Genomic DNA, 15,000 nt, shown 5'->3' with positions numbered 1-15,000 from the left:
ACAATGTAAAGTAGTGTTCTAGTTAACTAGGTAACAATGTAAAGTAGTGTTGTAGTTAACTAGGTAACAATGTAAAGTAGTGTTCTAGTTAACTAGGTAACAATGTAAAGTAGTGTTGTAGTTAACTAGGTAACAATGTAAAGTAGTGTTCTAGTTAACTAGGTAACAATGTAAAGTAGTGTTCTAGTTAACTAGGTAACAATGTAAAGTAGTGTTCTAGTTAACTAGGTAGCAGTGGGGATTACTCACCCAATCCATTGCATTGCAGTATTTTGCCGATTTTGCGTTGTGATTCTCAATAACGTTAAAACGTAATTCCGTGTTTCAAAAGAAAAGTCAGAACCTTTTGATTGGTTGGTGATATGAGGATCAAAGCATTAGAGTGGTTCACACATGACCAAATGCTGAATAATGCCTTTCATCGATTGATTGATTGGGCGGGGCGGCTGTGGCTCAGGAGGTAGAGCCGGCGTCTAATGATCGCAAGGTCTGCTGCTCGGCGGTTCGAGCCCCGGCTGGCCACGTGCCGAGGTGTCCTTGAGCAAGGCACTGAACCCCTAATTGCTCCAGGGTCGCCATCTAGGGCTACCCCTTGACTAGAGCATAACAATATCAAATTCCAACAATTGACTGACAAGTTGATTGCATGGCAATAAACATGTATTATAATAATGTAATAATAATAATAATATAATAATAATATAATAATTAATTATAATCATGTAATAATATTATAATAATTATATAATAAGCATATAATAATTAATAATGTAATAATAATATTATAATAATCTAATAATAATTAATGATAGAATATTAATTAATAATGTAATACTTATTATTAATAATATAATGTAATACCTATTATTAATAATATAATAATAATATTATAATAATGTAATAATATTATAATAATGTAATAATAATTAATAATAATGTAATAATAATTAATAATAGTGTAATAATAATGTAATAATAATGTAATCATATTATAATAATGTAATCATATTATAATAATGTAATCATAATATAATCATAATGTAATAATAATATAATCTTAATATGTGACAACTGACAGTGAAAAGAGCTACCTGTAGGCAAAATCATTTTTCTGTTTTTTACATGTGCTTAAACTACTTTCAAATGATGCATCATACATTGAAATCGGAAACAAATTGAAGGCAACATGAGTATTTGAAAGTTGCTACACCTGAAATCACTAAGCAGAGAAAATGCCCTTCAAAGATTTTGTTCTTTCTCGCACCTTGACACAGCCAGGTAATGGGCGGTAACAATGGCTGGTTAACCCCGCCCCCAACCTCTCCCCTTCTAGATTGACAGCTGCTGTCAACTATCAATATCTGTCAGTGTTAGTCAGTGGGTCAGATAGCTATAGCTAACATTATTACCTAGCAAGGTATTACCTACGCTAATTAGCCAGCTTATCATTATGGAGGCTTTATGGTTGGTTGTTTGTTTGTTTAGCACACAAGAAATTGTGCAAGGAGGGAACGAAGCCCAGAAGGCTTGTACAGAGTTCCACTCCACGTCAATATCAATGTTTCAAATAAAAATCAAGGGACACTTACTGTAACTTGTAACTGTTATTCTTTGATACAAAATGATACAAAAAAGTCTTCAATCAGAGTCAGAATTTATTTTACAGTACACAAGAATAAAAATCTTTGCCTTTGGTTTTTCAACATTAGCATTGCAGCAAGGTACATAATCACAATAATAAGTAAATAAGTAAAGTAAGTAATGATAAAGTAATACAGTTTTCTGAGGTGCTGTGGCGTCTGGTGGGCATGTGGTGTCTTTTGCCTCATCTGAACAGAATTCTCTGATCAAAAAGATACTTCTGTCTGGCCATGTAAAGTCTGAGTGGGCCTTGAACATGAAGATCACCTCCGGGGGGCTTGACATCAGTGATTTTCAGCCATAACCACGCCAGGTTCCTTAGCATCAAAGCTGGAACAGACGGACGACAATACATAGAATTATTGCCCACAGTAAATGAAATAATATTACCGCCATACCATGTTCATAAAATGAAAGAGGTAATACATGATAATTAATTACCTGAAGTGCTGGTAATCAGGAGGTGGAGGAGGGCTAGTGTCAAGGCAAGGCCATGCATGGTCCTCCAGACACCACAGCATGAAGTTGTTCTGATAGTAAAAACAAATCAAACACAGTTAGCTAGCTGTACATAGCATCAACAACACAACTTGTAAGAACAGCATAATGCTATGCGATTGTTTTAGAAAGTCTTAGGCACATAACTTACTAGCTAATGCTAGCTAGCTAACGCGACTAGCCCAACCCAAGTAACAAAAGAAAAACAGTTAGCTAACTGTACACAGTATCAACAACACAACTTATAAGAACAGCGTAATGCTATGCGATTGTTTTAGAAAGTCTTAGGCAATGCAACGATAGAACATACTAGCTAGCTAATGTTAGCTAGCTAACGCGGCTTACCTAAAACAAACAAACAAACAGAAGGAAACACAAAGGCTACTCACCCAAAAGCAGAAAGTGTTGCGGTATGGTGATCCCGTGAAATCTGTATGTTGTTCTAGTAAACGTTCGTTTCTTGGGGACTTTCATTGTGCCTTCAGTCATTGCAGTGTTCGTCGATGTACAAACTCGAAATACATTCTCACTCACAGAATGAAAACATTGAAACACGCGCCCTTTGTCTTCCTCCCGCTTGAGCGAGCTCAACAGCCAATCACACCCAAATGAAAGCATACATGTTAATTCAGCCCACCCCCTCAAGCGGAAAAAGCATGACAAACAAGCTCCTTTTGTTGATAGATTATACTTATTTAATGAACGTAAAACTGTTCGGAAAAATAACGAGTGGGTACTTCAAAGCTTCAAGTTGAATGTTAGCAAAAAAAACGTTTGAAGACTGATTTGACGTATTTCTGTTTTGCGCCAGGTAACTCCAAATACGCTAGTGTGTCACATATAATCATAATGTAATAATAGTGTAATAATAATGTAATAATAATGACTAATAGTGTAATAATAATGTAATAATAATGAATAATAGTGTAATAATAATGTAATAATTGTTGTGGTTGTTTCAGGAGGAAGCTGGTGCCTCTCAGCAGGAAGGTGGAGAGGAGAGAGAAGAGGAGAGAGGTACGGGTGGTTCTGGGTGGTTAACGTGTGGTTAACATGTGGTTTATGTGTGGTTAATGTGTGGTTGAAGTGTGGTTGATGTGTGGTCTATGTGTGGTTGATGTGTGGTTAACGTGTGGTCTATGTGTGGTCGATGTGTGGTTAACGTGTGGTCTATGTGTGGTCTATGTGTGGTCGATGTGTGGTCGATGTGTGGTCTATGTGTGGTCGATGTGTGGTTAACATGTGGTTAACGTGTGGTTAACGTGTGGTTAACGTGTGGTTGCAGGAGAAGGCTCTGATCGCGGCCCAGCTGGACAACGCCATAGAGAAGGAGCTCCTGGAGAGGCTGAAACAGGGAACGGTCGGTATCGCTTAACGTCTCAAACTTTATCTGTTTATATATCTGTGTTACGTACATACGGGAATAGGGGTTGGGTTAGGTGCTAGGGTGTTAGGGTTAAGGTTAGGTGCTAGGGTGCTATGGTTAGGGTTAGGGGTTGGGTTAGGTGCCAGGGTGCTATGGTTAGGGTTAAGGTTAGGTGCTAGGGTGCTATGGTTAGGGTTAAGGTTAGGTGCTAGGGGTTGGGTTAAGGTTAGGTGCTAGGGTGCTACGGTTAGGGTTAAGGTTAGGTGCTAGGGTTCTACGGTTATGGTTAAGGTTAGGTGCTAGGGTGCTACGGTTAGGGTTAGGGTTAAGGTTAGGTGCTAGGGTGCTACGGTTAGGGGTTGGGTTAGGTTAGGTGCTAGGGTGCTATGGTTAGGGTTAAGGTTAGGTGCTAGGGTGCTACGGTTAGGGTTAGGGCTGAGGTTAGGTGCTAGGGTGCTACGGTTAGGGTTAGGGCTAAGGTTAGGTGCTAGGGTGCTATGGTTAGGGTTAGGGGTTGGGTTAGGTGCTAGGGTGCTATGGTTAGGGTTAGGGGTTGGGTTAGGTGCTAGGGTGCTACGGTTAGGGTTAAGATTAGGTGCTACGGTTAGGGTTAGGTGCTAGGGTGCTACGGTTAGGGTTAGGGTTAAGGTTAGGTGCTAGGGTGCTATGGTTAGGGTTAGGGGTAAGGTTAGGTGCTAGGGTGCTACGGTTAGGGTTAAGGTTAGGTGCTAGGGTGCTATGGTTAGGGTTAAGGTTAGGTGCTAGGGTGCTATGGTTAGGGTTAAGGTTAGGTGCTAGGGGTTAGCACCACGGTCCACAGAGCACACATGACCTCATGCCCTGCTGACATATCCTCTCCTCTTAACTTCCTGTCTTTCTCTGCCTGTTGCTGTCCAAGAAAAAAAAAGAACAAATATGAATGAATGGATGAATGGATGGATGGATGAATGAATGAATGAATGAATGAATGAATGAATGGATGGATGAATGAATGAATGAATGAATGAATGGATGAATGGATGGATGGATGAATGGATGAATGGATGAATGGATGAATGAATGAATGAATGGATGAATGGATGAATGGATGAATGAATGAATGAATGAATGGATGAATGGATGAATGAATGAATGAATGAATGGATGGATGGATGGATGGATGGATGAATGAATGAATGGATGAATGAATGAATGAATGAATGGATGGATGAATGGATGAATGGATGAATGGATGAATGAATGAATGAATGAATGGTCTTTATTGTCATTGATATAGTACAGGTACCAAACAACGACATTTAGGAGGGGGGGCTCCCCTGGTGCTAGGAAAAAAACTAAAAACAAGAAGGGAAAAGAGCTGGTTTACATAAATAAAGGCTATGTACACTATCCACTATACTATACTATACAAATAAAACACTGTGCTGTACTCTATGCTATGCTATACGTATTCTAACATTTCCTATCTCTGAACCTTATGTACCCGAGGGTTGTCATATTGCACATAGTGTTATTGCACATTCATTTAAAGTGTCGCAGTTTGCAGGTTTGAAATGTTCACAGTTGTGTTTCAGTATTGCACTTGATTACAATCTAGTAGCTGCCATCAAATTGTCTAGATTGTCCAGGGCCTAGAACCTAGGTCTTTGCTGTGTTCAGGGCCTGAATGGCCCTGGGGTAGAAGCTGAGCTTCAGTCTATTTGTCCTTGCGAACATGGTCCTGAACCGTTATTCTATTCTAACTTGTATTCTAACCTTCAGAAAGAATACAATAACAATAAGCTACAAGCTCGCCTTCACCAGTTAACCCTCTCCCTCTCCCCCTCCCCCTCCCCTCCCCATGTGTCCCAGCACTACCTTCATTAACCCTCTCCCCCTCCCCATGTGTCCCCAGCACTACCTTCATTAACCCTCTCCCCCTCCCCTTCCCATGTGTCCCCAGCACTACCTTCATTAGACCCCTATACTTTCCTTTATTTATTTGTGTGTCTTTTTATTATTACTACTCGATCTTTTCAGATTGTAAAGCGTCTTTGAGTGTCTAGAAAAGCGCTATATAAGTCTAATGTATTATTATTATTATTATTATTATTATAACCAAGACGGTGACTCCACGTTGTAGCAGCAGGTTGACTCTCCCTGTCCTCTGGGTTTCAGTACGGAGACATCTACAACTTCCCTGTCCACGCCTTCGACAAGGCTCTGGAGAAGCAGGACGAGGACGAGTCTGAGTCTGAGTCTGAGGAAGAGGAAGATGACGAGGTGAGAGACCGGCTGCTAGTTTATCATGAGACGCTGGCCGCCCCTGTCAGCCTCAAAGCTCTCTCTCTCTCTCTCTCTCTCTCTCTCTGTCTCTCTCTCTCTCTCTCTCTGTCTCTCTCCCTCTCTCTCTCTCTCTGTCTCTCTCTCTCTCTCTCTCTCTCTCTGTCTCTCTCTCTGTCTCTCTCTCTCTCTCTCACTCTGTCTCTCTCTGTCTCTCTGTCTCTCTCTCTGTCTCTCTCTCTCTCTCACTCTGTCTCTCTCTCTCTCTCTCTGTGTCTCTCTCTCTCTCTCTCTCTGTCTCTCTGTCTCTCTCTCTGTCTCTCTGTCTCTCTCTCTGTCTCTCTGTCTCTCTCTCTGTCTCTCTCTCTTTCTGTCTCTCTCTCTCTGTCTCTCTCTCTCTCTCTCTGGTGTAGTCTAATTGTCTCTTTCCCTTTTCCCTCTCTCCCTGCATCCCTTCCCCTCTCTCCTCCTCCCTCCCTTCCCCTCTCCTCCCCCCTCCCTTCCCCCCTCCCTTCCCCCCTCCCTTCCCCTCTCTCCTCCTCCCTCCCTTCCCCTCTCTCCTCCTCCCTCCCTTCCCCTCTCCTCCTCCCTCCCTTCCCCTCTCCTCCTCCCTCCCTTCCCCTCTCTCCTCCTCCCTCCCTTCCCCCCCCCGTCCTCCCTCCCTCCCCCTCTCTCCTCCTCCCTCCCTCCCCCTCTCTCCTCCTCCCTCCCTTCCCCTCCCTCCTCCTCTCACCCTCCCTCCCTCCCTCCCTCTCTAGGATGTTGGAAAGAAGGAGTTTGTCGCAGAGGATGAAGTTGATGAAAGTGATCTCAGTGACTTTGAGGTAAACATTTCTCTCTTTCATATTCAGTTATTCGCTGATCTAAACGGTGACAGTGCTTCACTCTGACGATTGTCCCATGTCGTTGTTGTGGATTTAATTGATTCTTAGTAGATTGAGTATATATACTTATAAAGCACAGACAGACAGCATAGAGCTCAAATCAATTGGCTCAAATGAGGCCTTTTATTAAGCAGAGTTACATGAGCTCAGAGGGAAAGTAGCAGAAAAGCCCCTGCTGTGAGAGGGACTCACACGTATAGAAGACCCCTCCCTGATGAAGTCACTACTCTTGCTTAACCAATCATAATCATCTTCTAACAGGAAGGGAAGGCCTTCCTTAGTGCTCCATTTCCCAGAATGTAGAGAGACAGAATGTAGAGAGAGACAGAATGTAGAGAGACAGAATGTAGAGAGACAGAATGTAGAGAGACAGAATGTAGAGAGACAGAATGTAGAGAGACAATGTGGAGAGACAGAATGTAGAGAGACAGAATGTAGAGAGAGACAGAATGTAGAGAGACAGAATGTAGAGACAGAATGTAGAGAGACAGAATGTAGAGAGAGACAGAATGTAGAGAGACAGAATGTAGAGAGACAGAATGTAGAGAGACAGAATGTAGAGAGACATAATGTAGAGAGACAGAATGTAGAGAGACAGAATGTAGAGAGACAGAATGTAGAGAGAGACAGAATGTAGAGAGACAGAATGTAGAGAGACAGAATGTAGAGAGAGACAGAATGTAGAGAGACAGGATGTAGAGAGAGACAGAATGTAGAGAGAGACAGAATGTAGAGAGACAGAATGTAGAGACAGAATGTAGAGAGACAGAATGTAGAGAGACGGAATGTAGAGAGACAGAATGTAGAGAGACAGAATGTAGAGAGACAGAATGTAGAGAGAGACAGAATGTAGAGAGAGACAGAATGTAGAGAGACAGAATGTAGAGACAGAATGTAGAGAGAGACAGAATGTAGAGAGACAGAATGTAGAGAGAGAGACAGAATGTAGAGAGACAGAATGTAGAGAGACAGAATGTAGAGAGAGACAGAATGTAGAGAGACAGAATGTAGAGACAGAATGTAGAGAGAGACAGAATGTAGAGAGACAGAATGTAGAGAGAGAGACAGAATGTAGAGAGACAGAATGTAGAGAGACAGAATGGAGAGAGAGACAGAATGTAGAGAGACAGAATGTAGAGAGAGACAGAATGTAGAGAGACAGAATGTAGAGAGACAGAATGTAGAGAGAGAGACAGAATGTAGAGACAGAATGTGGAGAGACAGAATGTGGAGAGACAGAATGTGGAGAGACAGAATGTAGAGAGACAGAATGTAGAGAGAGACAGAATGTAGAGAGACAGAATGGAGAGAGAGACAGAATGTAGAGAGACAGAATGTAGAGAGAGACAGAATGTAGAGAGAGACAGAATGTAGAGAGAGACAGAATGTAGAGAGACAGAATGTAGAGAGACAGAATGTAGAGAGAGACAGAATGTAGAGAGACAGAATGTAGAGAGAGACAGAATGGAGAGAGACAGAATGTAGAGAGAGACAGAATGGAGAGAGACAGAATGTAGAGACAGAATGTAGAGACAGAATGTAGAGAGACAGAATGTAGAGAGAGACAGAATGTAGAGAGACAGAATGTAGAGAGACAGAATGTAGAGAGAGACAGAATGTAGAGAGACAGAATGTAGAGAGAGACAGAATGTAGAGAGACAGAATGTAGAGAGACAGAATGTAGAGAGAGACAGAATGTAGAGAGAGACAGAATGTAGAGAGACAGAATGTAGAGAGACAGAATGTAGAGAGACAGAATGTAGAGAGACAGAATGTGGAGAGAGACAGAATGTAGAGAGACAGAATGTGGAGAGAGACAGAATGTAGAGAGACAGAATGTAGAGAGACAGAATGTAGAGAGAGACAGAATGTAGAGAGACAGAATGTAGAGAGACAGAATGTAGAGAGACAGAATGTAGAGAGACAGAATGTAGAGAGAGACAGAATGTAGAGAGACAGAATGTAGAGAGAGACAGAATGTAGAGAGACAGGATGTAGAGAGACAGGATGTAGAGAGACAGAATGTAGAGAGAGACAGAATGTAGAGAGACAGAATGTAGAGAGACAGAATGTAGAGAGAGACAGAATGTAGAGAGACAGGATGTAGAGAGACAGAATGTAGAGAGAGACAGAATGTAGAGAGACAGAATGTAGAGAGAGACAGAATGTAGAGAGAGACAGAATGTAGAGAGACAGAATGTAGAGAGAGACAGAATGTAGAGACAGAATGTAGAGAGAGACAGAATGGAGAGAGAGACAGAATGGAGAGAGAGACAGAATGTGGAGAGACAGAATGTAGAGAGAGACAGAATGTAGAGAGACAGAATGTAGAGAGACAGAATGTAGAGAGAGACAGAATGTAGAGAGACAGAATGTAGAGAGAGACAGAATGTAGAGAGACAGAATGTAGAGAGACAGAATGTAGAGAGAGACAGAATGTAGAGAGACAGAATGTAGAGAGACAGAATGTAGAGAGAGACAGAATGTAGAGAGACAGAATGTAGAGAGAGACAGAATGTAGAGAGAGACAGAATGTAGAGAGACAATGTAGAGAGAGAGACAGAATGTAGAGAGACAGAATGGAGAGAGACAGAATGTAGAGAGACAGAATGTAGAGAGAGACAGAATGTAGAGAGACAGAATGTAGAGAGACAGAATGTAGAGAGAGACAGAATGTAGAGAGACAGAATGTAGAGAGAGACAGAATGTAGAGAGACAGAATGGAGAGAGACAGAATGTAGAGAGACAGAATGGAGAGAGACAGAATGTAGAGAGAGACAGAATGTAGAGACAGAATGTAGAGAGAGACAGAATGTAGAGAGAGACAGAATGTAGAGAGACAGAATGTAGAGACAGAATGTAGAGAGACAGAATGTAGAGAGACAGGATGTAGAGAGACAGGATGTAGAGAGACAGAATGTAGAGAGACAGAATGTAGAGAGACAGAATGTAGAGAGACAGAATGTAGAGAGAGACAGAATGTAGAGAGACAGAATGTAGAGAGACAGAATGTAGAGAGAGACAGAATGTAGAGAGCGACAGAATGTAGAGAGACAGAATGTAGAGAGACAGAATGTAGAGAGACAGAATGTGGAGAGACAGAATGTAGAGAGAGACAGAATGTAGAGACAGAATGTAGAGAGACAGAATGTAGAGAGACCGAATGTAGAGAGACAGAATGTAGAGAGACAGAATGTAGAGAGAGACCGAATGTAGAGAGACCGAATGTAGAGAGACAGAATGTAGAGAGACAGAATGTAGAGAGAGACAGAATGTAGAGAGAGACAGAATGTAGAGAGCGACAGAATGTAGAGAGACAGAATGTAGAGAGACAGAATGTAGAGAGACAGAATGTAGAGAGAGACAGAATGTGGAGAGACAGAATGTAGAGACAGAATGGAGAGAGAGACAGAATGTAGAGAGAGACAGAATGTAGAGAGACAGAATGTGGAGACGGAATGTAGAGAGACAGAATGTAGAGACAGAATGTAGAGAGACAGAATGTAGAGAGACAGGATGTAGAGAGACAGGATGTAGAGAGACAGAATGTAGAGAGACAGAATGTAGAGAGACAGAATGTAGAGAGACAGAATGTAGAGAGACAGAATGTAGAGAGACAGAATGTAGAGAGAGACAGAATGTAGAGAGACAGAATGTAGAGAGACAGAATGTAGAGAGAGACAGAATGTAGAGAGACAGAATGTAGAGACACAGAATGTAGAGAGAGACAGAATGTAGAGAGACAGAATGTAGAGAGACAGAATGTAGAGAGACAGAATGTAGAGAGAGACAGAATGTAGAGAGACAGAATGTAGAGAGACAGAATGTAGAGAGAGACAGAATGTAGAGAGCGACAGAATGTAGAGAGACAGAATGTAGAGAGACAGAATGTAGAGAGACAGAATGTAGAGAGAGACAGAATGTAGAGAGACAGAATGTAGAGAGACCGAATGTAGAGAGACAGAATGTAGAGAGACCGAATGTAGAGAGACAGAATGTAGAGAGACCGAATGTAGAGAGACTGAATGTAGAGAGACAGAATGTAGAGAGACAGAATGTAGAGAGAGACAGAATGTAGAGAGACAGAATGTAGAGAGACAGAATGTAGAGAGACAGAATGTAGAGAGACAGAATGTAGAGAGAGACAGAATGTAGAGACAGAATGTAGAGAGAGACAGAATGTAGAGAGACAGAATGTGGAGAGACAGAATGTGGAGAGACAGAATGTAGAGAGACAGAATGTAGAGAGTGACAGAATGTAGAGAGAGACGGAATGTAGAGAGACGGAATGTAGAGAGACGGAATGTGGAGAGACAGAATGTAGAGAGACGGAATGTAGAGAGAGACAGAATGTAGAGACAGAATGTAGAGACAGAATGTAGAGACAGAATGTAGAGACAGAATGTAGAGAGACAGAATGTAGAGAGAGACAGAATGTAGAGAGAGACGGAATGTAGAGAGACGGAATGTAGAGAGACGGAATGTAGAGAGACAGAATGTAGAGAGACAGAATGGAGAGAGACAGACGTCCATTCTCGGCATGTTTGATATAAAACTACAACGTCGTTCTGAGACTTTGTACTGTGTGCTCCTCCTGCAGGAGATGAACAAACTCAGGGCAAGCGACGATGAAGAGGAGGACGACTCCTCCAGTGAGGAGGAGGAGGAGGAGTCAGAAGAAGAAGAAGAGATGGAGACGGAGGCGTCCACGTCTAAAGGGAAGGCCCCCCTGAAGGGCGGCGCGCTGAGGAAGAAGAAGCGTGCGTACGTGGAGATCGAGTACGAACAGGAGGTGGAGCCTGTGGCCAAGAGCAAGGCCACGTAGTCACGGCAACAACAACACTCTTGACTCTCTAGGCTCAACCACGTAGTCACGGCAACAACAACAACAACAACAACAACTCTCTCTGACTCTGGGCTCAATACCGTGCCTCCGTACTACCATGTTGAAATGGTTAACCTGGGGTGTGTCAATATCTGAACGTCCTGTAGCCCCCCGCCCTCCCCCCCTTCCTGGGGTGTGTCAATATCTGAACGTCCTGTAGCCCCCCGCCCTCCCCCCCTTAACCTGGGGTGTGTCAATATCTGAACGTCCTGTAGCCCCCCGCCCTCCCCCGCCCCCCCTTTCTCCTCTTCAACAAGCTCCCCCGGGGTGTTGATTGTGGAAGAGGAGGAGGAGGAAGAAGAGTTGGGGGAAGAGAAATGCTTAAATATATCCCACCTATCCCACCATCCACATCACGCCTTAGCCCACTGCTGTGGCAGAGAGGATAGTTATGTTGGGTGGTGACTTCCTCTTCTGTAGGTGACCAGATGAGACACGGTCTGGTGCTTTGGTCCGCATGTTGGCATCGATGTCATGTTCAGACTTTTCTTTAAAAAAAAAATGTTTTGAATACATTTCAGCGTTGTTGAAAATCAACGACACATCGCTAGTCAACTAACACAGCTTGTTTTGTGAGCCTGCTAACAATGTAAAGTAGTGTTCTAGTTAACTAGGTAACAATGTAAAGTAGTGTTCTAGTTAACTAGGTAACAATGTAAAGTAGTGTTCTAGTTAACTAGGTAGCAGTGGGGATTACTCACCCAATCCATTGCGTTGTTGCAGTATTTTGGCTCGACTAGCGAGTTTGTGTCGTGATTCTCAACAACGTTGAAACGTAGTTCCGTGTTTCAAAATAAAAGTCTGAACATTTTGATTGGTTGCCGACATGCGGACCACATGATCAGAACATGTCACGTATGAGGACATGGTGATGTTAACCCTGAACCCCAACCTTTAACCCTCAACCCCTTGTCGTTATTCAGTTCAGCCTAGTTCATTGTGATCGTCCAGCGATGTTGTCGTTCTGTCACTTGTACTCTTGTGTTTATTTCTGACACCTCTGCAGGATTTGCTGACATGTCAACTGTATGATACTGATCTATATTACTGGTCTATATTACTGGTCTATATTACAATATGGCTTAAGTACATTATATATCCATCGCAGTTTGAAATAAACATTTTCTCAGAACGTGTCTGGTTTATTAGGGCAGCGTGACTGGGGCCCACCCGCTGTGCCGACGGACCACGATGCCGACAGTTTATTAGTGGATTTCTGCGAGAGCTGACAAGACGGTACATGTGGGAAAACTAGGGTTAGGGTTAGGTTCTAGGGTGCTACGGTTAAGGTTAGGGTTGGGGGTAGGGTTAGGGTTAGGGTTAAGGTTAGGGTTAGACATGCCAGCATGTACCAAGTCGACGTAGCACCTAACCCTAACCCTAGTTTTGCCCACATGTACCGTAACAGAGAAGCGGAGAGCATTCACATGCAGGGAGGGCTGTCGGCACAACGGTCCGTCGGCATATTGATGCGGCACCGCTTGAGCGATGTTCAGCCTCACGCACTTAGTGTAGTATGATATATTATGATGTAGTGTAGTATGATATATTATGATGTAGTATAGTATGATATATTATGATGTAGTGTAGTATGATATATTATGATGTAGTATAGTATGATATATTATGATGTAGTGTAGTATGATATATTATGATGTAGTGTAGTATGATATATTATGATGTAGTATAGTATGATATATTATGATGTAGTATAGTATAGTATGATAGGAAACCTAGGATATAAAGGGAAACCTAGGATATAAAGGGAAACCTAGGATATAAAGAGAAATCTAGGATATAAAGGGAAACCTAGGATATAAAGAGAAACCTAGGATATAAAGGGAAACCTAGGATATAAAGAGAAACCTAGGATATAAAGAGAAACCTAGGATATAAAGGGAAACCTAGGATATAAAGAGAAATCTAGCATATAAAGAGAAACCTAGGATATAAAGAGAAATCTAGCATATAAAGAGAAACCTAGGATATAAAGAGAAACCTAGGATATAAAGAGAAACCTAGGATAGGGTAACCCTAACCCTTTTGTGATGCATACTATACTATATTATATTATGAATGTGTGTCCATGTGCTTTAGTATTACAATAAAGGAAAAAAAATATTACAGGTAAGTGCAAAAAAAAGAACATAGTATAATATGACTTCCACTTTATTTATTTTTTCCTTAGTATGATAACAATATATCATACTATATCATACTATCATTCTAAGGAAAAAAGGAATAAAGTGGAAAATCATGTCATCCATGGTTACTTTACTTCTGTAAACAGTGACGTCCTGACATCATTGTTATTGTCCTTCTGCACATGCGGGTCTGTTCAGGGCCGTGGAATGTTCACACGTCAATGTAGGTCAAATATAGCTCACATTTTAAAAGTCATGTGAATTGAGCATCAAGACCTGCCGTGTGAACTACGCCTATATAGCCTAGGCTACATCTATAAACGTCACACAGGCAAATTAGCCTATACCAGTGTATGAATGTGCAGCAAGCATTAGAAATAGCTAAGTTGAAATAACCTACGAATAAAGCCTCAAGATTGCAATCAAATCAGTTTGGATTCAGCCTGATAGTGATTCATGTGTTCTGAAGCAGCACTGTCATGCAGAAGCAGCTAACGCTGTTAAATACAAATATATACTGGAGGTTAAAATAAGAATATGACTTGGCCTCAGGGGCGGCTGTGGCACAGGAGGTAGTCTCAGTCTAATGATCACAAGGATGGCAGATCGGCGGTTCGAGCCCCGGCTGGCCACATGTCGAAGTGTCCTTGGGCAAGACACTGAACCCCAAAATTGCTCCCAGTGAGCGGGCCGGAGCTTTGCATGGTAGCTTGCCGCCATTTGGTGTGTGAATAGTGTGTGTGAATGAGAGGCTGTTGTAAAGCAGCTTTGGAGCAGCAAAGGCGCTATATAAGTGCAGTCCATTTACCATTTGGCCTGAAAAAAAATTCAGTCAGGATATTTTTTTTGTTTTTGCTTTAATCCCTCAGCAGCACCAACACACCGTTGACCACAAAGCAACAAAGCAACAAACCAGGTTCACTGATAAAACAGCAGCCAGAATATCCCAGTAATCACACTGTCTGGTGTCAGAGTCTGTATGGCGTTAGAGACGTCCACAGATGATTACAGTAATGGTAGGGTAGCATATGACAGCACATCTGTTAGCAAGTCTGGCTCAAAGTCAACTGACCGTTAACACCAGTGTGGTGGAACAGTAGGAGCCATCAGATCTGCAGGGTTGGGGTCAGGGGTCAGATCTGCAGGGTTGGGGTCAGGGGGGTCAGATCTGCAGGGTTGGGGTCAGGGGTCAGATCTGCAGGGTTGGGGTCAGGGGTCAGGGGTCAGATCTGCCCCGTAGTGATGGTCTCTAGACACCTCAGCACCTCAGGACTGGCACAGCTGCTGTCTACCTCCAGAAGGAGCGTCTGCAGGGGGGGA

The 15,000-nt window shown here is 42.5% G+C and overlaps 2 protein-coding genes across 3 annotated transcripts in view; one reads left to right on the top strand and one right to left on the bottom strand.

Moving 5' to 3' along the window:
• mak16 (MAK16 homolog) overlaps positions 1-12,645 on the top strand; it is a 19,595-nt gene extending 6,950 nt beyond the window's left edge. Inside the window, exons 6-11 of one of the 2 annotated variants that reach the window (XR_013937460.1) lie at positions 3,102-3,156; positions 3,425-3,499; positions 5,663-5,767; positions 6,526-6,591; positions 11,252-12,183; positions 12,217-12,645. Coding sequence is in view for 1 of the 2 variants with exons in the window: in XM_080532087.1 (XP_080388213.1) it covers positions 3,102-3,156; positions 3,425-3,499; positions 5,663-5,767; positions 6,526-6,591; positions 11,252-11,476 (526 nt within the window). In the remaining variant the exon portion in view is untranslated. Of the gene's footprint in view, positions 1-3,101; positions 3,157-3,424; positions 3,500-5,662; positions 5,768-6,525; positions 6,592-11,251 lie in introns of both variants that reach the window. The other variant, XM_080532087.1, reaches the window with a different exon arrangement.
• A 1,956-nt stretch (positions 12,646-14,601) lies between these two features.
• tti2 (TELO2 interacting protein 2) overlaps positions 14,602-15,000 on the bottom strand; it is a gene marked incomplete at its 5' end in the record, with an annotated part of 11,441 nt that continues 11,042 nt past the window's right edge. The window contains one exon of the mRNA XM_080532904.1: positions 14,602-14,987. Within this exon, the coding sequence (XP_080389030.1) occupies positions 14,904-14,987 (84 nt within the window). The 3' untranslated portion in view covers positions 14,602-14,903. The remainder of the gene's footprint in view (positions 14,988-15,000) is intronic.

This window comes from Nansenia antarctica (assembly GCF_963989245.1).
Source record: "Nansenia antarctica genome assembly, chromosome: 5".
In the NCBI taxonomy this organism is placed as follows: Eukaryota; Metazoa; Chordata; class Actinopteri; order Argentiniformes; family Microstomatidae; genus Nansenia; species Nansenia antarctica.
The sequence above is the reverse complement of the archived record's forward strand: the minus strand, read 5'-3'. Positions and strand labels throughout refer to the sequence as shown.